Source organism: Panthera uncia, chromosome X (assembly GCF_023721935.1).
Source record: "Panthera uncia isolate 11264 chromosome X, Puncia_PCG_1.0, whole genome shotgun sequence".
Lineage (NCBI taxonomy): Eukaryota > Metazoa > Chordata > Mammalia > Carnivora > Felidae > Panthera > Panthera uncia.
In genome coordinates, this window is record NC_064817.1 from 84,456,023 (window position 1) to 84,482,129 (window position 26,107).

The 26,107-nt window shown below is 49.0% G+C and overlaps 1 protein-coding gene across 1 annotated transcript in view; it reads right to left on the reverse strand.

Annotated features, from left to right (window-relative positions):
* Window positions 1-6: 6 nt before the first annotated feature.
* The window catches only part of COL4A6 (collagen type IV alpha 6 chain), a 279,535-nt gene continuing 253,434 nt past the window's right edge, over window positions 7-26,107 (reverse strand). The window contains exons 25-45 of the mRNA XM_049644164.1: window positions 24,289-24,360; window positions 23,907-24,014; window positions 22,103-22,324; window positions 21,547-21,708; window positions 19,728-19,898; window positions 18,854-18,997; window positions 18,045-18,170; window positions 17,429-17,610; window positions 15,270-15,333; window positions 14,604-14,678; window positions 13,997-14,104; window positions 13,796-13,903; window positions 13,148-13,219; window positions 12,704-12,829; window positions 8,084-8,689; window positions 7,793-7,891; window positions 5,851-5,997; window positions 5,024-5,140; window positions 3,928-4,119; window positions 2,539-2,825; window positions 7-268 (exon numbers count right to left, since the gene is read on the reverse strand). Of these exons, the coding sequence (XP_049500121.1) occupies window positions 8-268; window positions 2,539-2,825; window positions 3,928-4,119; window positions 5,024-5,140; window positions 5,851-5,997; window positions 7,793-7,891; window positions 8,084-8,689; window positions 12,704-12,829; window positions 13,148-13,219; window positions 13,796-13,903; window positions 13,997-14,104; window positions 14,604-14,678; window positions 15,270-15,333; window positions 17,429-17,610; window positions 18,045-18,170; window positions 18,854-18,997; window positions 19,728-19,898; window positions 21,547-21,708; window positions 22,103-22,324; window positions 23,907-24,014; window positions 24,289-24,360 (3,449 nt within the window). The 3' untranslated portion in view covers window position 7. The remainder of the gene's footprint in view (window positions 269-2,538; window positions 2,826-3,927; window positions 4,120-5,023; window positions 5,141-5,850; window positions 5,998-7,792; window positions 7,892-8,083; window positions 8,690-12,703; window positions 12,830-13,147; window positions 13,220-13,795; window positions 13,904-13,996; window positions 14,105-14,603; window positions 14,679-15,269; window positions 15,334-17,428; window positions 17,611-18,044; window positions 18,171-18,853; window positions 18,998-19,727; window positions 19,899-21,546; window positions 21,709-22,102; window positions 22,325-23,906; window positions 24,015-24,288; window positions 24,361-26,107) is intronic.

Here is a 26,107-nt window from a genome sequence, read left to right on the forward strand (position 1 = left end):
CCCCCCCCTACAGGCTTTTCATACACACCTGGCAGCGGCTGACCCTTGTATGGAGCTGCCCAGCCTTCAGTGTTTCAGATACAGGTTCCTCCCTAAACTGCTGCCTCTCTTCCACTGTTGTCAGCCAGAAACTGTACTTGTTGGCAAAGTAGTGGCAGGTGCCCCGGGCCCCACTGCATTCGATGAAAGGAGTGGCACGAAAATCCTCCAGGCAGGAGCCGGGTGAGACCAGGGACTGGCCCCCGCCCTCGGCGCCAGCAGCAGTGTGCTGAAACAGACAGGGTCAAGTGTGTGAGCTGCACCTGCCATGGGAGGTGTGGGCCCTTCTGAAACGCTGGGCTCTTGGCTCGGCCCCAGCATCAGGAAAGCTGTGTTATAGTACCAGTGTCCGCTTATCCCTCCTTTGTAGCTCCTCAGAGCCAGGAGCGGCCCCTAGTGCCCTTCTAACCCACTGCATTTGGGCACTGGGTACATCTCAGCCAGCGTCTCCCAAACTGCCGCCATCCCACTGAGTTTCAAGGTGTGTTCGCTGCCTCTCCGCAAATCTCCACAGACAAGTCTGAGAAAGGCTGGATTAAGGAAGATGCAATAGATTTTGGAAAGCAGGTCTTCTCAGGGCCCTTGTCAACTCCCAGCCCTTGGTGGTGTACTCCAAGAGAGAGAGCGCACAATGCTCCACAAAGTGGTGAAACCACACGCCCCTCCCCTAGCCTATCAATAGTGCTTACTCTGAGGTTACCTTTGTTAGAACTTCTTATGTTTTCAGTCTGCACCACCCCTTTCAGGGCAACATGCAGTGTGTTTTGCTTGCTGAGTACTAGTGGGCATCGCATTTGGCCTAACGTCCTGGCCCTCACTTCAGGGCTCCCTCCGCATACAAGGTCAGGATTTCCCCATTAGTGCCACTCAGCCGATAGTCTCCAGTCACTGTACCCACAGACAGCAGTCCCTGTGTCTCCACTCCCCATCCCCCCTCCTCCCTTCATGTCAGCTGGATTATTATCTGGACCACAAGAGGTGAGGAAGAGGCTTCATACACAGCCGGGTCAGCAAACAGCCAATGGGACAGATGGCCAAATAGGACGCTCAGAGATGGCATACTTTACAACTCTTTGGGACAGTTGGTCTCCATCTAAGTGACCTTTCCTGATAAATGCAGTATCAGAGTTTTCCTCGCTTTGATCCTCAGAAAACTTTCTAGAACAAACAACATGCTTCCCTGCCTTACTAAATGGCAGACACTGTGTATTTTACATTTTGCACATGACACAGGCTTATTGCCCTGAATGTTGGTTTTTGTGTTGGGCAATTGTGGAGGGGCCCCACACCAAGGGACACAGCTTGTGAAGTCCTTAGGCCACCTCTGAATCCTTTTCTCCCTCATTTCTTGTCTTTAGTAGGCATGTCTTATTGCTTCAAGATGCCATACTAGGCAGTCCAAATTCGCACCCTTATAGGTCTTCAGGAAAATATAGATATTCTAGTATGATAGAATTATGTGTAAAGTAAAAGCAAAGAGATTCTGAATAAGATCTTAAGAGTGCTCCCATAAGCAAAACAGGTAAGATATTGTAAAGTTTTTGTAGCATTCCTTGTGGAAGTTCAGGGGCCTTTCCAACGTATTTCCCGGTCTGGGTGGTGGATAGGACAGAATGATAGGTGAGGTGATTCTATATTCCTTTGGGATAAGCTGCCCAATTCACATAGAGCAAAATGACAAAGGGCCTCATCTCAGGTACGTGCACCAATGTGAGGAAGCCTAAGGCTTTGGTGACTCTTCAAAGACACTTTCTCATCATGTCACCCCTGGCAATTTAGTAAAGAAGTTCTGGTGAGGCAGAGTACTTTGGTGGGTGCCACACTGGTTTTACCTGTGAGTTATTCTGGCCCTAAACCTGACCTTTTGCTCATTTAATGTCCCCCGATATTCACGGAATGTCGTGGGAGGGACCTGATGCCTCCTTGGGCTTACAGACATTCTCAGCTCTTAGGAACACGACAGCCTTCCCACTGAGATGGAGAAGCAGCAAAAATCCCACCAAGGAGGTACAAACACAGCGTGCCCTCATCTGAGTCTTTCATTAGGAGATGACAGTGGCCAGAGGGGCCTAGGAGAGGGGGCAGAAGAGGAGAAATGTCCGTGCCCAGCCTGAGCAATGAGAGTGTATCCCAGCCTTCAGTGGGGACAGCCTCTCCCTCACTGTCCACCGGGATCGGGAGTTTCCTCCTTCCCTTGCTTGTGGCATAACTGAAGCAGGCATAGAGATGTTAGGGCCTTTGCTGGTGATTCATAGAAATTCTCATCCCTGGACCACTGAGTGCAAACTGCTCGATTCTATTCATAGAATTACCCATCATTTGTTCAGAGCTGAGCCTGCTTGGTCTTTAGTCAAGGCCAGACCAAGCATGTTCCTTCTTTTCTAATTCTGTGGTTTCTATCTCATGCCACTTGAGCCTGAGGACCAGCTTGAGGCACCCTCCCAGGGCTCCCTGCGGTCCATCTCTACACTGGGGAAAGGGGGCAGTGCAGGGCCTTACCATGAGGAAGGAGTACCCAATCCAGAGGCTGCGCCAGCCCAGGGGGCACTGCGGGATGGTGATGTCCTGGCTGTGCACAGCAATGGCTTGTGAGGGTGCCTCACACACAGAACAGCGGCTGATGTACTGGGGAATCTGGGTCTGGCCGACGGGCATCATGGGAATGGGGGCGGTGGTGGACAGCCAGTAGGATTTATCATTGCGCCCAGCATAGTGGCACACTTCGTTGATGTTGCAATAGATGAAAGGCATGGTACTGAAGCGGGGCAGGCAGGAGCCAGCAAATCCTGGGAGGAGAGAAGGTGGGCAGGGGCAGGTAAGGTCTGGCTGAGATTATCCCCAGAGTCATTAGGACTGGACTAAATGGGTTTACGTGAAACTGCCTGGACTGGAGCAGGGGTGCCTCTCCTTACAATCCTGGCACACTGTACATACACTCAAGTCTGTGGGTCAAATCCTATTCTCAATGCACCAGGGAAGTTTGATAATGAAAAGAATCTTTTTTTTAAGTTTGTTTATTTTAAGAGAGAGAGAGACAGACACAAGCAGGCTCTGCACTGTCAGAGAGGATGGAGCCTGAAGCCAGGCTTGAACTCATGAACCATGAAATCATGACCTGAGACTAAATCAGATGCGTAACTGACTGAGCCACTCAGGCACCCTGAAAAGAATGCTTTTATAAGCCACGTAACGACTCCCTAATTAACCTGCTTTGTAGAACTAGCATTTAATAGACTGAGTCTGCTGTTCACAGTCTGCACACCTGTAGACAACACAATTAATTCTTGGGTAATCACTGTTGCCCCACAGGTCATCTCATTATTACTACTACTAATCGCTAATGTTTAATGGATACCTAATATGCCAAACATTGTTCTAAGCAGTTTACATTGGGTGATTCATGCAACTCTTACACCACCCTATGAGATAGGCTCTAGAACTAGCTTGGTTTCCACTAAGGGGGAAGTGGAAGCTCAGAGAGGTTGAATAACTTGTCCAGGGTACCCAGCTAGTAAGTGGTAGAGTCAGGGTTTAAAAACATTTCTTAAATGTTTTTATTTATTTTTCAGAGAGAGCACACACAAGTGAGCAGGGGAGGGGCAAAGAAAGAGAATCCCAAGCAGGCTCTGCACTGCCTGACATGGGGCTCAAACCCATGAACTTTGAGATCACAGCCTGAGCCAAGATCAAGAGTCAGACGCTAAACCCACTGAGCCACCCAGGCACCCCAGAGCCAGGGTTTAAACCTAGGTGTGCCTGATGCAACAGCTGGTGCTTGTTACCCACCACCAAACAGTGGGCCCACCTAGGGCTGGGAGGACTGAAAAGGGTGGCTCTAGGTCCTTGTGGGGATGGATGGCCATGGCTGGTGTCAGAGCCGGTACTTACCCAGGTCCTGGTTGTGGGCTTTCTCCTGCCCCTCCACGAACAGCAAGCTGTAACCCACCCACAGCTGGCTCATCCCGACGGGACACAGGGGCACCTGTTCCGACTGGCTGTGCTTCACCAACGTGTAACCCACTCTCGAGCTCTGCCCAGGCATTCCAGCCGTCCCGAAGGGACCCTTCTTCCCTGGAGCTCCTGAGAGGGAGAGAGCAGAAAAGGGGCGAGCCAGTCATAACAGCAGCTACTGACGTTGTGCTGAGCATTGAGCAGGGCACATTGTATACACACACGTGTTAGCTCACCGGATACCCTTATCACTCCAGTTTGTAGATAAGGAAACAGGCTCAGAAGTCCCACAGCTGGTAAGCGGTAGAGCTGGAATGCCAACTCAGAGGAATCCAGCTACGGAGTCCCCTGTTTGAAAAAGCATGCTATCCAGCTTCCCTCCCACGGTCACCTGGCCTTGGGTCCTCTACAAGGGGCTGAGGGGGCTGAGAGGGCTACTTCTTGGACCCTGCAGGCTCTCACAGGACATAACTAAGTATACCTGCTGAATCTGAGGCAGCAATAGCAGAATTAGGGTTGGCAGGACAAAATCACACCCTCTCTCCCGCCCATGCAACGTGGCTAGTTAATCACACCACTTTCCCACCGAGCCTCGGAACTGTTCTCTACTCAGGACAACTGGTTTGCCATCTCTGATATAAACTGGGAGCTAAGTAGTGGCCATACGTTATCTCAAATTTTCTCGTCCCTTGAATCATCCCCTGCCCATCCATGTCAGGATCTGTGGGCAGAATATGGGCAGTGAGAGGCAGGGGTGAGGCATACTAGAGTACAGTCACAGCTCTCAAGAGCTGGAAGAGAACCCAGAAAAGGATTTGAAAGAGTCCTTTGCCTTACAGAATGTAGGGCTCTAATCCTTCACAGGCTCAGAGGTGGGTGGGAGCGAATGGAATACAGTTCGGTTTTCCAGCCTCCTCGTAGTGCCAAACTTTACTGCCAGGTTTCCTGTTTCTCAGCTGTGAGATTCTGGCTCACCCCAAGGCCTCATACCCTCACAGAAACCCTCTGCTCCCTAGTGCTGACATCACCAGACCTTCGAGTCCTGGAGGGCCTTGCAGTCCAGGGAGACCAGGATCACCAAGAGGCCCAGGTGGGCCAATGAGTCCGTTGAGACCATCTTTTCCAGGGATGCCAGGTAATCCTTTGGAGCCTGCAAGGAGAGAAGGCCCACAGCAGCGTACTCAATGGGGGAGATCCAGAAGAGCCACCCCAGAGGAAAAGGACTCATGTGTCATGCCCATGACTCACCAGGAGAGGGCGCACTGGCCATCATCTTAGAGCCCTCAGAGCTGAGCCTCCCGGGGCTAGTCCTTAGTTCTAGTCTGGACATCTGTCCTGGGACCACCACTCTGAATTTAGCCTTTCTGAGCCGCCTCACACCTATTTCTTCCTTCTTTCCTCTCCTCCTCCCAGCGACGCATACAATGCACAGAACCTGCCAGCGTCCCTTGTCAGAAACGAGGACCCCTAGGCCCAGAGAGACTACTAACTTACCTCAGTTGGTGCAAAGCTGGGATTGGAAGCTGGGTTTCCTGTCCCCCCAGCCCTGGGCTTTCTCCATTGCTCTTTATCCCCCACCACACTCTCACCTTCCCTCAGCAGCACATGAGAGAGGGACAAGCCAGCTGGAGTAGTTGCTATGCTCTGCCCACACATTCTCTAAAGCCAAGTAGAACTGCTGACCCAGCTGGCCCCCCTTCCTGGCAAGAAGCTTGGGAGCTTCGTGAAGGACCAGAGGAGATGCTTGATGCGGGTGCCCCCTTGGGGCTGGAGTTCCCAGCCAGTAGCTTCAGCTTCTCAGCCAAGGCTATCTTAGCTCCCTGAGAAGTCCCCTTTCTCTGGTGCTGGTGCCCTCCTTACCTTGTAGGCCTACAGGGCCTTGAACCCCAGGGTCTCCTGTGAGGCCAGGGATGCCATCCATGCCCGGTTGACCCATGGGTCCAGGAGGAACCTGAACAGCTTCTGCAATTGGTGTTTGTCCAGGAGCACCCCGGGGTCCGGAAAAGCCTGCGGGCAAGCAGGGGACATGGAAATAGCAGGTAGAGGCAGAGGAGGCATGGGTCCCCAGAAGCCTTCCTTTCCACCTCACAATCACCAGCTTTCCACTTTTCCTGTCCCCCCTGCCCCGCCCCACAGTGCCCATTGGATACCTCTGGGGTGACTGCCACCACGCTTTACACAATGTCCCCCTTGCGGATCTATCTCCCCAGTGAACTGGGAGATTCTTGAAGGCAGGGAATGGGTTATATTCATCTTGTTTCCTCAGGACCCAGCACAGAGACTGGTACATGGTAGGCAATTCAGGAAATGTTTGTTGCAAATAAGGTGGGCTGAGCTTTGGCTCGGGGCTGGGATGGTTGGTTTATTCACTTACTGGTCAGAGAACAGGGCCAAGGAGGCCAAGGGGATGCATCCAACCTCAGAGATTCAGTTGGCATCACAACCTAGGACCCTGAGCCTTAGCCTGCTGGTTTACTAAGAGAAGCCAAACAAGCCAATTCGCTTACTAATTCATTGAACAAATATCTCAAGTGCCTACTATGTGCCACACTCTGGTAGATTAAGGGATGGAGGAGTGAATAAGACAGACCCATTATGGGGATTATGGTCTGGTGATAAAGATGAAAAATGCATAACCTGACAAATGCCATTAGTCTTACTGCAAGTTGTGAGAAGTGCTACAAAGGAAATGAACAGTGCAGTGACAGCGACAGGGAGCAGAGGGCGCTATGGGGCAGAGAACCTGCTTTAGAAAGAGTGACAAGTGGCCCCTTACAAGCAGTGACATTTAAGCTGAGGCCATTAAGGAATAGAAGGAGTGGGGTGCCTGGGTGGCTCAGTCGGTTAAGCATAGGACTTTGGCTCAGGTCATGATCTCACAGTTCATGATTTCAAGCCCCACATCGGGCTCTGTGCTGACAGCTCAGAGCCTGCAGCCTGCTTCAGATTCTGTGTCTCCCTCTCTGTCCCTTTCCTGCTCGCTGTCTCTCTCAAAAACAAACATTAAAAAATTAAAAAAAAAAGAAGGACCTGGGGGGCAGAGGGGCAAGAGTATTCCAGGAAATAGAACTAGCATGTGCAAAGGCCCTGCAGTCAGCCCTGCAGAAAGAGGCTTGTGTGGCAAGAACAGGAACACAAAAGAGGAAGGGCTGATGATGAGGATGAAGAGGGAGGTATCACATAGGACTTTGTGAGCCATAGTTTATTCCTATGCTGTGGGAGGCCAGGGGGTGATTTATGTTTTATAAGATCCCTCTGACCACTTCGTGAAGAAATAATTGTTGGGGGAGATGCACAACAGAAGAGGAAACAGAGAGATCAGGTAGTAAGTCACTGCAGTGATTCTCATGTGAAATGTCAGTGCCTTGGACCTGGGTGGCAGCAATGGAGGTGCTGAGAGGTGAGCAGATGCAAGGCACAATTAGGAGACGTGACCCTCAGGGCTTGCTAATGGATTGGGTGCAAGCGAGGGGGATGGTGGTAAAGGATGGAGAGTGTCGTTCTTCCTTCCTGGATTGAGGAAATGGGTGAGTGGTGATGAGTGCAAACCCAATGCTTGCCGATGCAGAAAGAATGTAGAGGGGAGATCAGTGGGCTGGACCCATGGTGGCAATGGTCTTCAGTCCTGGGAGCTGATGGAGGCAGAGATATCCTCAAGGTGGAGAAATAGCCTCCAGGGAGGAGCTTCATCCAGCTGCCCCAGACATCCAGGCTTTCTTAGCGTGAGTCCTATAGGACAATTACCCTCAGACCCATCCCTCGAGGGAGCTCGGGATCAGCTGGGTACATGTTCTTAACTCACCTCTTGGCCCTGCCTTCCCCTTCATCCCGGGAAGTCCTGGGTCTCCAGGTGGCCCAACCTTGCCTGGAATCCCCATGAAGCCAGGCTCACCTCTCATGCCTGGTAAAATCCAAAGGAAAGCAAGTCAGGGCCTGGCATGGTGGTGCTGGTGGGGGTTGGAGGGGTTGAGATTAGACAGATTTGAGGGAAAGAAGAGCATTCTTAGCTGGCCTGTCTTCACAGGGCTGCAGGACGGAGCTGTCTCTAACTGCAGACTGGGTAAGGGCCCAACAGCCAGCCAAGCAGCCATACCTTTCAGTCCTAGCTCTCCAGGAAGGCCAGAGAAACCTGGAATTCCTTGGTCTCCCTTGGGCCCTTGACGGCCAGGAATTCCAGGGAAGCCAGGGTCTCCAGGGTCACCTTGATCAGAGGATGGCCCAGGGGGCCCTGGGGGCCCTGGAGGGCCTGGGCGGCCTAGAGATAAGATCAGAGAGGAATGAAGGCAGGTGAGAAGGAGGTGGCCACCACTGAAGGCCTCGGGGCTAATATCAAGCCAAAGCCTGTTCCCAGGGCAGAGAACATTCCTTTGCTGCATCTGGGGTCCCAGTGCCTGGACCTTCCCAAACCCTTTTTGCAAATACAGCCCTTTGCAGTCCCCCATGTCCCTGTTGGGGGAGGGACATGAGGCCATGCAGGCCCATGCACATCCAGCAGTAGGAATGGGGCTGGACTGTATTAGGATCTCCCCAAACTGCGGACAGAAGGCAAAGGCCAAACCTCTTTTGGGTTTCCTGTCTTTACCTCGCTCTCCATCTAGGCCTGGTCGCCCGGGGTCGCCAGGCTGTCCTCCTATGACTGAAGGCAAGGAGAGGCCTGCGGCACCGGGCAGACCAGCAGGTCCCTGGAAGCCTGGGAAACCTGCAAATAATAAATAAAAGGGGCTGCATGGGCTTCGTGTGGCCAAGCTCTCAGAGAAAATGGAAATTCAAGCAGAAAAAGTGGAAGCGGCTAGATAGGGGGCCAGACCGGCGAACACCAGCAGAGGGCGCTCTTCCTTCAGTCTCCCTTTGCAGCCGGTAGAGGAACACGGGTCTCGCACACGCTGACACACAGGGTCTCAGCGACTCCGGGTTTCCCGTGCCCCGTCCCCCGCGGACAGCAGGCGCCGTAGTTTATGGGGATGGAGCTTTGGAAAGTTCTAGCTCCCAGCGTCGCTGGAAATGGAAATATTTTAGACAGATTTCCCTCAAACCGGGAAGAAAAGAAAGCATGACTGCAGCACCTGGAACTGAAGTCGTACATTTTCATTAAATTAGCCAGTTATGTCTGATGGTGCCCAGAGAAGGTTACAAACTGAGGTGAGGCACTGGCTCCAGCGAGTCCGAACAGACACCTGCTGGGTCAGAAATGGAGGTTGCAAGGACGCTGTGACTCCCAGTGTCTTCTAGGGCTAATTTCTGGGTCTTCTAGGCAAACTCAAAAATGCTTTTATAGGTAATTCATGATACCAGCTGAGTGCTTGCTTAATTGCCAATAGAACAAATTTGTCTACACTAAATCCCTTCCCCCTTTTTGGTCAAAGAAAAAAGCCATTTATTAGAGTAGATACAAGAATACTTGTTTGCTCACGTTTTAATACTGCGTGTTTTATGTTTGTGGAGCGATGTCTACTATAATGTTCAAAACCAAAAAATTTCAACTGCTTAGGGAAGATTTATTTCACATTCACACGTCAACTACATACATGGAAACTATATGGGAAAACACATCGAAGCCATAGATACAAATGTAGAAGTCCATATTATACTTCTAGTATGAAAGAGATGTATTTATTAGTTTGGTATCTTCTAGAAGAAATTCAAATGAAGAGAAATAGATTCACACTGGTTGATAAAGTATTCTGGGGGTTGAGATGATTTTTGTTTGTGTGTTTGTAACAATAAAATCCAAAAAGATTAGTGTGGAGTTATATTTTTCCAACAAGGAAAGCCAAAAATATTAATGTTGAGTTTCTCATATTTAAGTAAAGAAATGGCAAATCCATAAAAACGTGTAAAGAAAGATGGCAGATTGGTTAATTCAGGTGTTTTTTTTTACAGCTCATTTGTTAACTGAAAGTTGAGGAAATATAAAGAATAAAAAAAGAAATTTCAAGAAAAGTCTCCAATTATTATAGATCTGGAAAAGAAACAAAAGGAAAACAAAAAGAAAAACTAGCTTCAAAGTCACATGGTGCTACTTTTAGTATGGTCAGTTATGTCTCGATGAACCTTTGAAGTATTTTTCTTTTTCACAAGGGTAAAAATCTGAAAAGAAAGACATATTGGTTTTTTTTCCTGAAAATATACCTTTATATATAATACATATCTATGCTGAAATTAAGTGAAAACCAATAAACAAGACATCATATAGTAGTGTGGGCAGCACACAGATTGTTAGAAGCTCCCATAGCAGTTTTTGGAGCTGCCTTCTCTTTTTACCTGTTTCTTGATTTTAGAATTACACCAATATATCATTAAACCTGAAACAGAGGTACTTCTGATCTCAAGTAGTAAAAAAAAAAAAAAAGAAAAGAAATAGAAAGAAAGAAAGAAAGAAAAGAGAAAAAAAAAGCTCGCATATTTAAGATGAGACACTTTAAATGAGCACAGGAAAATGCACAATGGCATGTTTTTCAAACTCATTTCAGTGTCAGAGACTTAAAATAATCCCTAGGGGCACTTGGGTGGCTCAGTTGGTTAAGTGTCCAACTTCGGCTCAGGTCATGATCTCATGGTTTGTGAGATGGAACCCCGCATCGGGCTCTGCTCTGACAGCTCGGGGCCTGGAGCCTGCTTCCGATTTTGTGTCTCCCTCTCTCTCTGCCCCTTCTCCTCTAATACTCTCTCTCAAAAATAAACATTTAAAAATTCATAAAAAGACAGAAAACCCTAAATACACAAATGCAGCTTCTAAATATTTAGTGCAAATATGAAAATGAATGGCATAATTCAGAATTATTTAGATAAAGGTATTACAGGGACAAGGATTGCTTTTGGAAGTTTGCTTAGGGGTAAATCTTCATTTTACACTGATTTCTATGATCATGTCAGAGATAGGTTCCTATGGGGGGGGTATGATAGTTGCTGTATACTTTTAAAACATTGTTTTAATTAGATACCGAGAAGAGCAGAAGAATATTTATAAATCATAAGTAAAAAATAACCCAGATACAATGAATACCTCTGTTCCAATGACCCAATTTAAGAAAAAGAAGATAACATTACCTTTGAATTTCTTTGCATGCCCTTTACAGATCCTACCCTCTTCCTTGACTCTCGGGGGCAACCACTCCTGAATTTTGTGTTCAGCACCCCCACGCTTTGCCCATGTATATCTGTATCCCTAAACAATATATTGGTTGTTCGCATTTATTTATAAACTTTTAACAGTGGGATCATACCCAACATATTTCTCTGTGACTTGCTTTTTTTTTTTTTTAATCAACATTATGTTCCTAAAACGTATCCATCTTGACATGTGCTGTTTACTGAATTTGTAATTGTGATTTTTATTACCTCAGACAGCGAAAGGAAATGGATAATTTAAAGGCCAGGCATTCATACTCAGGATTTGAAAACATCTGGGTTTTGCTTCTATCTGAGTCCTCTCTTTGCTACCTCCTGTGAAAGAAGCCACACGATTTCCCTACAGGCTCAGGCAATGTTTGAGCTTTCCCTCTGGAGAAGCTGCTGGCTTTCAGAAAAGAACAGGTTGGTCCAGACCAAAGGAAAGAGTAAATGCAGAGAGAGCAGATGCACCAATATAAAATTCAGCAGAAAATGAATTAATGTAGGAATTAGTTCCTGGAAAACATACACACATTATACAACCATGCACATAAACAAATAAAATGTGGTAGGACCTCAAGCCCTAGAACTATAACAGAGAAACAGAGCATTTTGCAAACATGATTTCCCCAGGTACCACGTAATGATATACCGGGCAACATTTCTTGAGTACTTACAACGTGCCAGGTGCTGCGCTAAGTGCTTTTATACATATTACCTCACTCCTCATTGATTCTCCACCAAACCTGTGCAGTAGATTCCCTTATTATGCCCATTTTACAGAAAAGGAACATTAAGAGTTCACTGGGAATTGAGGGACAAGTAACTTCCTTGTTCAAGGTCATACAGCTAGTGAGACGTAGAGCTGGAATTTGAATCCAATGGTCTGATTTCAGAGCCCATACTCCTAGCTGTGATGCTACATTGAATTCATTTCCTGTTTTACATTGAGTGCAATGTATATGGGTCTTCAGAACATTCCTGAGGAGAGTTAAAGAATCAGAATTAATTCTATTTGTGAGGTGGGCAGAGGGAGGCTCAGAAAGAGACTTCAGAGGATATGATGAGTCAGGGGCCAAAATTAGGGCAAAACCTGTTTGCTAGTAACCTATGAATCCTAATTGAGTGCTTGTGTGTGCCTGTCCCAGGGAGGCATTTATCCTCTTAGTCTTGGGCTCCTTCTAGCAGCCGCACTGTCTTCTCAGGGCCTTGGGAGGGCCATCCACGCTGGACATTGAGGAACTTCTGGCAAATCTCTTGCTAAGAGGACAAGCCCTGTCCCTTGGGGCCATTAATCTCAGGCTTTGGCCAAGTGGGCAAGACAGACCCTGAGGTTGATAAGGGAGAGCAGGAGGGAACTCACTAGACTATTCCTTGACACTCCTTCCAGGAAAGCCCTAGCATTGTAGCATGGCCTCCCTTCTCTTTCTCAGAAGTCAGTTCCACTGGGTTCTGAGATCCCCAGAAGTGTGAAGACATGCACAATCCCCAGTGAACTCTTAACTCTCAACCCTGTAAGCCACATGGTCCTGATGAGCCCCAGCCTTGGCTCCCTAGCCAGGCCTTACTCAACTTCTATAAGGCCTGACTTGGGCCCACTTACCTCGGCCACCTCTCTGTCCTTTCACTCCTGGCTTCCCTGGGGCTCCGATGCCAATTCCTGGAGAACCTTTTTCCCCTTTGGGACCAGGCAGGCCAGCTGGCCCAGGAACACCGGTTATACTGGGTCCTAGGAGGAGAAGCAGAAAGAGGAGGAGAGAACTCAATGCAGGTGAGGCCTTCATGCCTCGCTCACTTGCTGGAGGCCTGCCTGACATACACGAGAAGCTGAATACTGACAAAACAGGAAGGAGAGCTCATTCTGGATAGAATGACAGACTCTTTCTTCCTTTCTCCACAAATCAAGGCACCTCGAATTGGGGGCTGGCAAGGAGATCCATGAGTTTAAGTATATAGGATACACCACAGTTGAGAACTCATGGCCAGTCCTTGCCAGCCTTCTGGAAGAACTGGCACTCTCCCGCTTGCCCTTTAGGATCTTCCTAACCTGGAGTTCCATGGGTTCCCTTGGTTCCTGGAAGCCCATTCAGTCCATGTAAACCAGGAAGTCCAGGGAAACCTGAGGGGAGAGAAGATCAGAAATGGCTCCAGCAACTCTGAATCAGGAAGGGTCCGCAAAACGTCTTGCCCCCAAGGGCACTGCAAAGATTGCGGTCTTCCTGGAGGCATAACTTAAGGCCCTCAGGGAGACCGAACCACCCCTAACCTCCACTCTCCACCTTTGCTTTTCCTGACTCTCAGTAGAAACCAATACAGCTTTAAGAGCAGGGTGGTAGATAATTACATATCTTCAAGAATGCCAAGTGGCAATGCCAAGGTCTTGAGTTGCCAGCTCCCAGAGACTCACTGCCCAATCTTGAAGTCAGGGAAAGGCTATATATACCAGGACAACAACTTTCCTCGCTAACTCTTCTCTCCATGGATTCCATGTTCTCCTCTTCCCATTCTTGCTTGCCCTCCATTCCTCCTCCTCCTCCTTCCCCCTTCCCATTATCTATCACATGGCCCCATCAATGACTCCCCTGGATGTGGCTTGCCCCAGATAGTGTCTCGCAATATAAAGTAGTTGCTGCTCTTTTTTTTTGGTGGGGGGGAGCAGAAACCCTCTCCCCACTTCCTCCTCTAAAATACATACCTTTGGTTCCTATTAGGCCGGGGGCTCCCAGGGGCCCAGAGGCCCCTGGATGGCCTGCAGAACCCGGTAGCCCTGGATTTCCTCTCATGCCTGCAATCCCAGGGAGTCCTGAAAATGAAAGCAAGGTAGCGGGTCAGAAAGGGTCATGGCTTAAAGCTAACCCTTACTTTATCAGAGTAAAGTCATCCTGTTGCACAATACCTGGGGAGCCAGGAAGGCCAACATCTCCAGAAATACCAACTTTGCCATCTTCACCTTTGCTTCCTGGGAAACCCACATCACCAGCTAGTCCATCTTTTCCTTTCACACCTACAAAATCAAGAAAGATGCTGAGTGATTAGGCCACATTTTGGGCAATGTATTTCTCCAAGGGAGGGAGGGAGTGAGCAGGAAGGTGAAGCCATTTGACCTGCCAAGAGAGCTAGGTCCAGTGAAACGACTCTGAAAATGATGGGGGCAGCTGTAACTTCCCATTTGAAAGGTGCTGCCCGCTAAGGATAGTAAACTTGTTCTCGAGTGCCCCCAGAAGTAGGAGCAATGGGTAGAAATGTTCAAGAAACTGTTTAGATAACAATAAACTAAGGAGGTGGATGCCATCATCTCAAAGGTCTTATTAGACTTATCTCCATGGGTCTTGAAGGAGGAGCAGGCTAGTTTGCTTGGGGAAGCTGTGGACTGCCAGTCAGGTAGGAATTTTTCTGCATTGGATAGAACTTGCAGAACTTGGGGTTGACCTCCCAAGTTCCTCCTGATCCTCAGTGTGGAGGAATCTGTGAAACACATGAGGTCAAAAGTACAGTGGCCTTACCTTTAAACCCAGATTCCCCAGGTTGTCCCTTGAGTCCCAGGCTACCGGAAATTCCAAGGGTCTGGCCTTGATCTCCTGGGGATATAAAGATATTGTTGAAGTGGTCAGGAGAAGCTATAGCTCATTTTGTAGCAGAGATCTTTTGATGGCAAAACCTTTTCAGATTCCATGTAGACAGAGGAGATCTTTGACAAAAGTATGCAGTGGGTAGAAGGTAACCAATCGCCAAAAAAAAGGTGGGATGCTCTCAGCCTACTGGCAAGAAATGCTGCTACAGGAAGCATATCTCCACTGGGAAGACATTGCTAGTTTCAGTATGGGCAGGGAAGATGATAGAAGGAGGGGCACCAGAACATCACCAGAATGGAACAATGATGGCAGCAAGGATGGGAATTTTTCCTGCCCAGTGGGCTGGGTTCAACAGGGGAAAAGACCGTCTAGAGCCGAGGTTCTCCTCTGCTGCTGAGTCTGGAAGGCACGTGGGTCAAACCACTGTTTGTCACATGTCTATGAGGAGCAGAGACTGCAAAGGGGGTTTGGCCAAAGGGGAAATGTAAATCAATTCACTTTCCTTTAAACACAGAGCTTCCTTCCAGAAGAGCCCTGCACCCGCTAGAAATTCACCTTGCTCTGGAAAAACATATTAAAAGAGAAAATGCTTCTCACCTTTTGAACCTGGGAGACCAGATGCTCCTGGGAGTCCGGGAGCTCCATTGAGACCCTGTGAACCCTTTGAAGCAATATGTAAATCATTATTTCTGCCCACTGCTCAGGGCCTCCCATGCTCTCACCCTCCCCTCTCCCTGAACTGCTGCCTGTATGCTGTGGCAGGGGTGAAGTGGGTTGTGGGGGGGGGCATCCTCCAGAAGGGAAGGTGATGAGCAAAGGGTAGAAATGCATACTCAGATGTTTTAGGGGAGGGATTCTTTCTGCAGATGAATCCTGGTCTCATCATTCATCACTTCCCAATGCCTATCCAAATTGGAATCTTGGGAAATCAGGTGTGGCTGTTCTGGCAAGTCTCTTAGAAAACACAGGATGTGACAGTCAGGCCGGATACTGCAGGTGCATTCTGCAGATAGTTGGCTAGAGCCAGAACTCTGGAGCCATTATGCACAAGAAGAAGTATTGCTTCACCATGCAGAGCTACAGCCCTCAGCCACAGATTCTGTAAGCTGCGGCTTCCTGCAAGGAACCAATTAGCAGGCTGTATGTGCGTATACTGGAATCTGAATTTGGGCTAATGTTACCATTTTCACAGGATAAACTGACTTTATGACTAATGTCCAACACACTATCGGAGTCTGGGAAGTGGGCATGTCAGCTGTTATCAGTATAACTATTCCTCTGCTATCTGGTATAGTTTTGATTTGTTGTGATGTCCCTACTAAAGACATATGCTACCTAGTGCCTTGGGTGGGAGTCTAAGCTCTGGACCAGGTCACTGTGCTCACTGACCCACTACCTAGGATACCTCCTACATCTGCCTTACTTTTTCTGCACATTGGGATATCTGCTAATTCTGAGCCTTTGCTCATGTTGGGACCCCTCCCACTTTGACTCCATTCCTCTTAGTGCATGAGTAGCAAGGACCATCCAGCTGAGAATGATTTCTTTTGCAGTTGCTTCAGGGGTGTGTGTGTGTGTGTGTGTGCTCTCTCCATCAGATGGACTGACACTTTTAAAGGACAGGGACTTTGGGGCACCTTGGAGGCTCAGTTGGTTAAGCATCTGACTCTTGATTTCAGCTCAGGTCATGATCACATGGTTTGTGAATTCAAGCCCCACATCGGGCTCTGCACTGACAGTGTGGAGCCTGCTTGGGATTCTCTCTCTTCTTCTCTGCCCTCCCCAGCTTGTGCATGCTCTATCTCTCAAAATAAATAAATAAACTTAAAAAGATAAATAAAGGACAAGGACTTTGCCTGTAAGGAGCACAGGTGTTCTGTGACCTAGTCCATTCAGTCCCTTCAATACTGCTACAAGTATTGCTACTACTTATTTAGAGCCCACTATTTGCCAGATACTGTGCTAATTGCTTTACACATATCATCTCCTTTAATCCTCACTGCTGTCTGAAGGAAGTTTGAATATTGGTCCCATTTTGTGCATATGAGAAAAGTGAGGCTCAGGCAAGTTAAGCCATATGCAAAGAATCATAGAGCTAATGAGCCATGGAGCTGAGACTCAAACCCAAATGCATCTCATTGCTACCCCTACTCTACCATCCTGCCTTTTAAGAACCCAGACAAGCTGGTTTGATTATTTGCCAATCGTTGCCTTGCACAGAAGCAGCAATGACCTTCCTGAAATCAAAAAAATATCCAGAGGCCTGTACCAAATCCTTATGATGTGCCAGGCTCAATGAGTGATACTGACAGAGAGGTGCAAACAAAAGAGTAGGTAAGGCAGTTCTTGTTCTCAAGTCCTAATGACCTCATTGAGGAAATCAGACCCATGCAGAACTGACTGGGATTCATATAAGCAGTGAGAAATGCAGCATGCCAGCAGGGAGGAAGCTCAGGGACTCCTGGAGGAATGGGTGCCTGGGCTGGGGCCCAGAGCATGGGTAGGCATTGGGCAGTTAGCTGCAGAGTAGCAGACTCTGGCACACAGGAGAGACAACATGAACAAAGGCCCAGAGGCAGGGACATTCAGGAGAGAGTGGGAAGACCTGTCAGGCTCAATGAGAGGACTCTGTCCAGGATGAGCTGGGGGAGGGGTCTGGGAAGTGGGCTGGGGCCAGAAAGATGGGCAATAGGGGCATGTCCCCCTGCTATGGAGGCCCTTCCCTGGTGGAGAGACAAAGATCTGGGCACACTTACACTTGCTCCTGGTATTCCTGGGAAACCTGTGATTCCAGGGGACCCTTTAAGGCCGGGTAAGCCCCGTAATCCAATGGAGCCAGGGGGGCCTGGTTTCCCATTAAGTCCCTTGATGATACTGGGGAGGCCGGGAACTCCAGGCAAGCCTGGTAGCCCTGGGGGGCCAGTCTCTCCTTTGTCACCTGGGAAAGACACAAACAAGCTTAGAAAAAGGACTCTGGGCAAGAAAAAACCTGCTCCCCCAAGGTGCAGGTACCCTGGATCACAGCTAACCTTGGGGACGGTTAGCTCGGGGGTGAAGGTGTGGGTGGGGGAGGTGCCTTCAGCCTTAGGGGGCACCAGTCAAGGCCACCCCAGCTCTAGCACTGCTAGTGCCCACGCCCCATCATCCACCAGGCTCCTCCAGGGGTACGACAGCCTCTGGCTCAAAACCTCAGTTTCCTGCAGTGGCAGTGAAAACTGGCAGCCTCAAAGTCCAGCACCCTTCAGGCCCAGAGAAGGCAGACTCCTTGGAACCCTGGTTGCCACCCATACTGCCACTCTAGGGGGTCTTGCCCTTTCTCAGGAGGGAGGTTAAATTTGAGCATTTCTCTTGCCCCATTGCCTGCCCCAGCACCTCTGGGCCCAGGAAATCCGTCAGATCCAGCTGAGCCTCTAGAGCCTTTATCTCCTTTCAGCTGCAGGTTCAGGATTGGAGGTCGTGGACTGGGGATTCCAGCTGGCCCCGGGTCACCTCTGTCTCCTGCAGGGGTGGAGATTGCGAGACCCTCGTGAAAGGAAGCTTACACACAGAGTCAAGCATGAGCTGACCTTTCATCTCAGCTCTTCCCCTCTCTGTCCCCCCTCCCACCCCAGGCTTCCTTTCTGGGCCCTTTCTTGGCCCTGTTTCCCCAACTTTGCATCAGTGTGCATGCCCTCTCCTTTGACAAGCCCAAGGTCCATCAGCAACTTTGGCCCCACTCAAAAGACTCCTCCACTGAGTATCTGGGAATGTATGATGGGGCCTCTAATATGCAGTGATAACTCAGAAGTGATTAGATCTCTTGGTTTAAAAGGACTTCATTCAGGGGGGCACCTGGGTGGCTCAGTCAGTTAAGTGTCTGACTCTTGGTTTCAGCTCAGGTCATGATCTCACGGTTCCTGAGTTCAAGCTTCACGCCCAGCTCTGTGCTGACCTTGCAGAGCCTGCTTGGGATTCTCTCTTTCCCTCTCTCTCTGCCCCTCCTCTGCTCATGCACTTGCATTCTCTCTCTCACACACAATAAATAAAAACTCTAAAAAAAATTAAAAAGACCTCATTCAGAAGCCCCAAATCTTATTATCTAACACAAGACTGTTATAAGCCACACCAGCAACAAAGTTGACACACAAAATGTACATTGGGAAGCATGGCCAGCAAGTTCAGAATTCAGTGCTCCAGCTTACCTTTTTTACCAGCACTACCAGCCCGTCCAGATGGTCCCACCTTTCCGGCTGACCCAGAAATGCCCTTTAATCCACTTGCACCAGGAATACCAGGGAGACCTGGTATCCCTGGAAAACCTACCAGCCCAGCAGATCCCTTCTCACCTGTTGAGAAAAAAGAACTTCGATTATGATCCCTCTTTTACATACAGGGAAATGGAAGCACAGAGAGGCTTACCCCAAATGGAAGTACTTACCCCAAATCACACAGCTAGGAAGTTGTAGAGAAGGGATTCAAACCCAGGTTTCTCTAACTCCAAAGCCCAAGCTGTCAGTCCTTACACATTATACTACTTCCCTGAACAGGGGCATGACACTAAGCAACAGAAGGGAGAGAAGAGGTGGGCACCTCTCTTATGGTTTGCCAAGTTAGAGCTCATGAGTGGCACAGAGCAAAAAAAAAAAAAAAAAAGCCTAGGACCAGTTGTGTGACCTTGGACCAGTCATCTACCCCTGTAGAAAATGGAGATGCCTCCCATCCAATCTTTGGTGTCTAGCAGGACAATCACAGAAACTGAGAGCAATCGGGCTCCATGGTAGGGGGATCATGCAAATGAATAAACCCAGTGTGACAGTTACTGTCCTGTGCTTTACTGACAATGCTATTCAGCCCAGCGTTCCACCTGGCCAGCAGTGAGGGTGATTCACCGTGGCTGGAGTCTTCCCTTAGTGCTAGCTTTGTCCAGCCATCTTACCACAAAAAGTCCCACCCACCTCCCTCCCTCCCCCCCTCTCAGCCCCATTCCCCCTTCTGAGGCAGAGAAGGGGGGCAAGCTGGGCAGCGTGGATGATCCTTTGAGGCACCCACTAGTGCCTTTCTGAGCACTTCACTTACCCTTCGGACCCGGCAGGCCTGGCAACCCAGTGCTCCCTGGCAAGCCTGAGTTCCCCAAGAAGCCAATCAGCCCTGGAGATCCTGGAAGGCCTTTCAACCCAGGCAGGCCTCTCTTTCCAGCTGATGCAGGGGGACCTGTCTCGCCTCTTAAACCTTTCTTTCCAGGATGTCCTGAATCAGCACAGGAGAGAACATGGGACAGCCGTCAAGCAAGGCTGTGTCCAGATCTGGGCCACTGCCCATTCCCATGGCTTCTGGCTGGCTGGCTGGCTGGGTTTTGGAAATGGTCCTGTAACCATGGCCTCTGCAGGCTGCTAACTGGCAGAATTCTCTGTTAGCTGAAGCATTAGCTCTTACCACCCAGAGCACCACGCCAGCAGCTGTTACTCTCAGCATGGCAGGGCCAGCAAACCCCCTTCTGATTAGAACTTCTTCCTCCTTTATGAATGTGGTGACACATTTTAGCCTCTGAATGGAGCTCTGGGAAGCCAAGGTGGCATCTGGACTCCAGTTTCCTGGTACTTCCAGTCTGAATTGCACTACAATGGCTGTTTCCTGAGCCAATCGGTGAAGTAGAGGTTAAAGCTGAGCCATTGTTTCAGCCTCCCAGGGAGCCATGGATACAGGGCTGCCCTTTTAATCCCTCATGCAAGCAGTTAAGTCAGCCAGTTCCTTGGCATTAAGGTTGAAAGGCCCCCTAGTGCCAAGTACTGTAGAAATCCCCAAGGCCCATTTGGTCTCCTAGGTTGTCTGAGACTTCTTTCACCAGGCTTTAAGTTGGTCAATGGGATTAACCTCCTGAGCTGCTGCCAGAGTGGAATGTTCAGGTACAAAGCAAGGAAATTAAAAAACCAAAGGATTAAATCAGTGACGACAGAGGTATTTGGGCCCCCAAGGACCTAACTGAATGGCTGACTTGGCTTTCTATGAATTGAAAAGCATCAAGTAGCTGCAAGCCCCAGGATTCTAATGGGGGGCTGTGAAGGGGACTCCACAACAAGGGAAGGAAATTCAATGGGGGCCAGCTCCACAGCATGGGCTTGGGGACCCCTGGCCTTGCCAAGGTTAGAGTGTATAGTCAGATAATTCCCTGAGCAGGAAAGCCGGCGGGGGAGTCAGTCTGTGGGCTTGTGTGCTGTTTTCTCACCTGGACGGCCTATGGGAAGACCCCAGAAACACATAAGGATAAAAGGGATTAAAAAGGATTTTAGTGGCTCTGCAAAAACTCAATATCAGTCACGTGGCCTGCAGTAAGGGGGGTTGATGTAGTCACTGAGGCAGGGGAGAGGAGGGCGGTGCAAGAAAAAGGCAAGCTTCAAACACTAGGCCAGATGCAGGGGGTGTCAGCCCCGAGGCCCAGTGAAGGCCACTTTGGCCACAGGCCCTCAGAGGCAGGCTCATCAGAGAGGCAGGCCACCGCATAGTCATCCTCCTCTCGAGCTTCTCCCCCCAAGACCAAGCAGGCTCCCCTCGGTCCCAGCCAAAGTGGTGGACATGGCTAGACCCACCTCCACAACCAGGGCAGCTTCTCTAACTGGGAAAGGCAGGGGGGAGGCTGAAGCACATAGTTGAGGGGGAGTGAGGCCGTGGGGGAGGGGTGGGGAATGATCTGTGGTAACATTTTGGAAGCCAAACTACAGAAATCCATTCTGCTCAGCACTGCAAGGGTCACTTGAGATTGGAAACATGAGGGGTCGGGAATGTCAAATGTCCTTCTAAACCCTGCGCAGGTCTCAGGGCTGCTATGGCTCTCAGGGCACCAGGGCCCAGGGCCCAGCTTAAGTCTGTCAAGCTGGGACCCCTCCTCCAAAGGACCTACCTGAAGGGCCTGGAAAGCCTGGTGCTCCTGGGAGCCCGGGTTTGCCCTTGATGTCGAATCGGCCATCAGGCCCTGGGGACCCTGGCTGTCCCACATGGCCTGGTGTTCCAGGCCTGCCCCGTTCACCTTTGGGGCCCAGCAAGCCTGACTTCCCAGGCAGACCTAATGAAAGCAAGGGGCAGATGGTCACAGTCTGGATCAATAGCAGGGACTGGTCACCACACCAACTTGCAGTGCAGAAGCCTGGCCCAGGGTACACCCCAGATGCCATTGTCTTCTCGGCGCCAGCCTTGCTGCTGTTCCCAGCAGCAAAATCACAGGCTTTACGAGAAATATGACTATTCCTTGTGGTCACTTCTGGATTTAGTAAGAAAGGAGAATAGACTCAGGTGATTTAAGAAAAAGTTCCCAACAGGGAGAGACAGAACAAAATGACTTTTATTTTTAACCCGCTAGTTAATTCACCAGCCCAGGCTCATGCATATATTCATGCAAGTGTACCCGCCACGGGAAGACTTTCTGTAGATTGTTAAATATGTGAGTCAAAAAGAGTCACCCTTGGGTCCTGGAAGGCCAGGGTCTCCAGGAAATCCTCGGTCCCCTGGCAATCCCTGTAGGCCTTGCTCCCCCGGAGCACCATTTTCAGCACCATAGATGTCACCAGAGGCTCCCTTGGAACCTGGTAAACCTGGACTGCCAATTTTCCCAGGCAAGCCATCTTTTCCAGGGAGCCCAGGAAACCCAGGCAAGCCCTTCTCCCCACGAGGTCCAGGAAATCCTAAATGTAAAGAGGCAAAAATAAAAGACCATGGAGGTTTAGAAGTAACAGGTCTGGGTAGAGATCTCTGACACAGATTTTCTTTATCTATTATAAAAGCTAACTAGGGGCACCTGAGTAGCTCAGTCAGTTAAACATCTGACTTTGGCTCAGGTCATGATCTCATGGTTTGTGGGTTCGAGCCCCATGTCGGGCTCTGTGCTGACAGCTCAGAGCCTGGAGCCTGCTTTGGATTCTGTCTCCCTCTCTCTCTGCCCCTTCCTTGCTGGAGTGCTCTCTCTCTCTCTCTCTCTCTCAGAAATAAACATTTTTTAAAAAGCTAACTAACATATTAATAATGTGTGTCACTTCTCTTGAAAGTCAGGAGCGTCCTGGTCCTGGGAGAACTTGCCAGAAGAAAGGACTGTGCCATGTGAACCGGAGAAGGTTCTAGCTCAGTGAGGCCAGGCCTTCAGCTGAGCTTAGCAACCCACTCTTGGGGCTGATCCACTGGCCAAAGTGCATAGATTACATCCAGGACTTCCTGTTAAAGGCCCAATTCTTCTGAAGTCATCTAACGCCTGCTGTCTTGCCTCCTTCTTCCTCGGGGGTGGAGGAAATTGAAGCACCAAGAAACCATAGATTGTGTGGCCCAAGATGAGCCCTGTATTGTAGAGCAGGGTTGTTCTCAAATTGAGTGTGGGTCAGAACCACCTGGAGGAGAGGGTGCTTGGTAAAATCCAGATTGCTGGGCACCGCCCCCCTAGAGCTTCTGATTAGTAACTCTGCCAAGGGGCTCCAAATCTGCCTTGTTAACAAATTCCCAGATGATGCTGGTGCTGCAGGGAACACAGTTTGAGAACCACTGGTGCAGCATAGAACAAGGTTGCAAGAGGGTGTGAGCAAAGGGATAGATATGAACCACTTCTTTCTGACTCATCTGGATCTCTTTCTCTGAGCTAGAGGGAGTTGATCCAAGAAATTGCCAGAGGTACTCGGCAGTCAGATAACCTGTTAGAGTACTAGTTCTGTCACTAGTGGTTTTGTGACCTCAAGCAAGTCACTTTCCATCTGAGCCTCAATTTCCTCATCTGAATGTGAAGGGTTGTTCCAGCTGATGGCCCTTATTGCTCTGATATACTGTCACTCTCTATCTTGAAGCTCTGCCTTGCCTGAGTATGAAGTCAAAGCCATCCCACTCAGGGATGCCTGGGTGGCTCAGTCAGTTAAGCCTCTGGCTTAGGCTCATGTCATGATCTCGAGGTTCATGAGTTCAAGCCTCACATCAGGCTCTGTGCTAACAGTTCAAAGCCTGGAGCCTGCTTCAGATTCTGCATTTCCCTCTCTCTCTGCCCTTCCCCTACTTGTACTCTCCCTCTCTCTCAAAAATAAATACAACATTAAAAAAAAACCCATCCCCCCTCCCCTACTTGTACTCTCTCTCTCTCTCAAAAATAAATAAAAAAAAAAAATTAAAAAAAAAATCCATCCCACCCACACCAGAGTGAGAACCTAACTTCCTATAATCAGCGGATGGCTACCACAATATAAACTCACACTCACACAAAAGGAGAAGCAGGCAAGGAAAAGCTTCTTTCCTTACCTGGCAGTTCAGGAAGGTGAACTAATCCTGGACTTCCAGCCTTTCCTTTATTTCCACGCAATCCAGGCTGGCCTGCAATCCCAGGGAGGCCACGGGCCCCTTTAGGACCTGCAAACCCAAACATGAATCAAGAGGGGAAAGGAAAGTCAGTGTGGCTGGTTTCATTTGTAATGTCCACTCAAGAATCCTAGTCTCTTGGAGGGCCTCTTACTCTTACCTCCCCACACAGACCTCTCCAGGAGCCATTCTATTGCCTCAATCCTCAAGGCTGCCCTCTCAGGAAGAATGTGGATCCCCAAATGCTACCAGGCTATGCCCTGCTTCCTTCAGCCCACAGCCCTTACAAGTGTGTTCAATGGCTTTCTCTGGCCTCATTCCATACCTGGGAATCCGGGAGCTCCTGGAAAGCCTGATGGACCGTATGATCCGGGAATTATACACGGCAAGGTGACCCCTGTAAATGGTAACATGTAAGCATCTTGTGAGCCCACTAAGTTGGGTGGGCTCTCCTAGCATGCTCCTTTCCTCCAGTTTTGTTGGATGAGCCAACCAAGCTCTTCCTACCCAGCAGCTGGGAGCCCATGCAGAAGAATTGTGGCATCAGAAGCTCTCGGGAGTTACCCCCTAGTGCAACTGCTTACAGATAAGAGTACTCCTAGTGTCCAAGTGCCAGAATGTCACCTCCTACACCATCAATATCCAGTGGGCAGGCATCTACCTATGCATCTACCTATGCAGTAGATGTTACCTAACAAGATTTCCTAGAGGTAGCCTATGTAGGAGCAGCAGCAAATGGCAATGACCTCCTCACCCTACCCTCATATGAAGCCTCTCCCTAGGATAGGTGCTTGGGGATAGGCCTGAGTATCCATTATGGCCATGTGACTAGACTGGAGGGTTTGAAGTCAAGACCCCTCAAGTTCACATGTCTGCCCTTTTCTTGGAATGAAAACAAACTATTGGGTTCTTTTCCTAAACCATCGGGTTCTTTTGACCCACATCACTTGGGATCTACAGAAGTCTATTGATGATTACTGTGGGTGAGAGGTAGCTGTATTTCTGTACCAGACAAACACTGAAGGCCACTCTCTTGGCCATGGCAGACAAACAATGACCATTCCCTCAGCTCTTCCTTTGAAAATGTCAACTCTGGTACTCAGGGAGATGCAGTAGTCAATTTCAGTGTTCAAGACTTTGAAATTGCATGCATAGCCTTCCTTTAGCAAATTCTTCCTTGCTCATTCATAATGCAAATAAAAAGAGTCTACACAAGATCACAGAGGGGAGGTTTAATAAAATACCGATGAAAAAATTTGTGTAGGCTCCCTCAAGTGCCATTTACAAATAATTGCTATGCTAATTAAAATTAGTCTTGCCTATTCATTAAAACAATCCCCCAAGGCCTGCTTTAAGCCACAGAGCCAACAGTTCTAGTAAACTGCTATAGTTTTTGCCTGTACCTAAAATAAATCACAAATTGCCTTTCTTAAAGATATGTTTACAACCTATGATTTAGACTGCTTACTCAACCAGATGGCATTCCTTCTGCACTTGCTCTATTCACAAAGAAACATGGGGAATTGAATATAGTGTATTGGTTAAGAGGTGGGGGCTCTTAACCAATACACTATAGACACCGAGCCAGACAGACCTGAGCTTGTATAATAGTTCTGCTATTAACCAGCTGTTTGGACAAGATACTTAACCTCTCTGAGCCTCAAGCATAAAACTGGAGCTACTTTTCTCATGTGGCGCTTGTGAGGATTATATGAAATAATGCTAACGGCATTCTGCACAGTGTCTGGCAACTTGGCGGTTGCTCAGCAAACAGTTTTTTATTATCTTATTTAAGGAGGAGCATTCAGAAGAGCTCCTCCAAGACCAGCCCCTGGTTTCTACCTTAGTCAGGTTAGTGATGCTACTTTGTAGCCTGGGCAGCAACTTTCTGCCTTGTAGACCTCAGGTTCCCATAGCCACACTTCTACAGGTGGAGATAGCCATAGGCCTGATCTTGCCCCATTAGTGGTCACACCCATCTCCATCCTGCCAGACATTGAAATGATGGCGCTATTTTTCAGGGCTATTTCCCTACTGTGGAACTATAACCTATGGACAAGCACCTTATGATGAGATGCCTCACTGGGAGAGGACTGCCAGTCCTGTGTTCAGCTTGGGCCTCAGTCCCTTGGACTAGGCTGAAG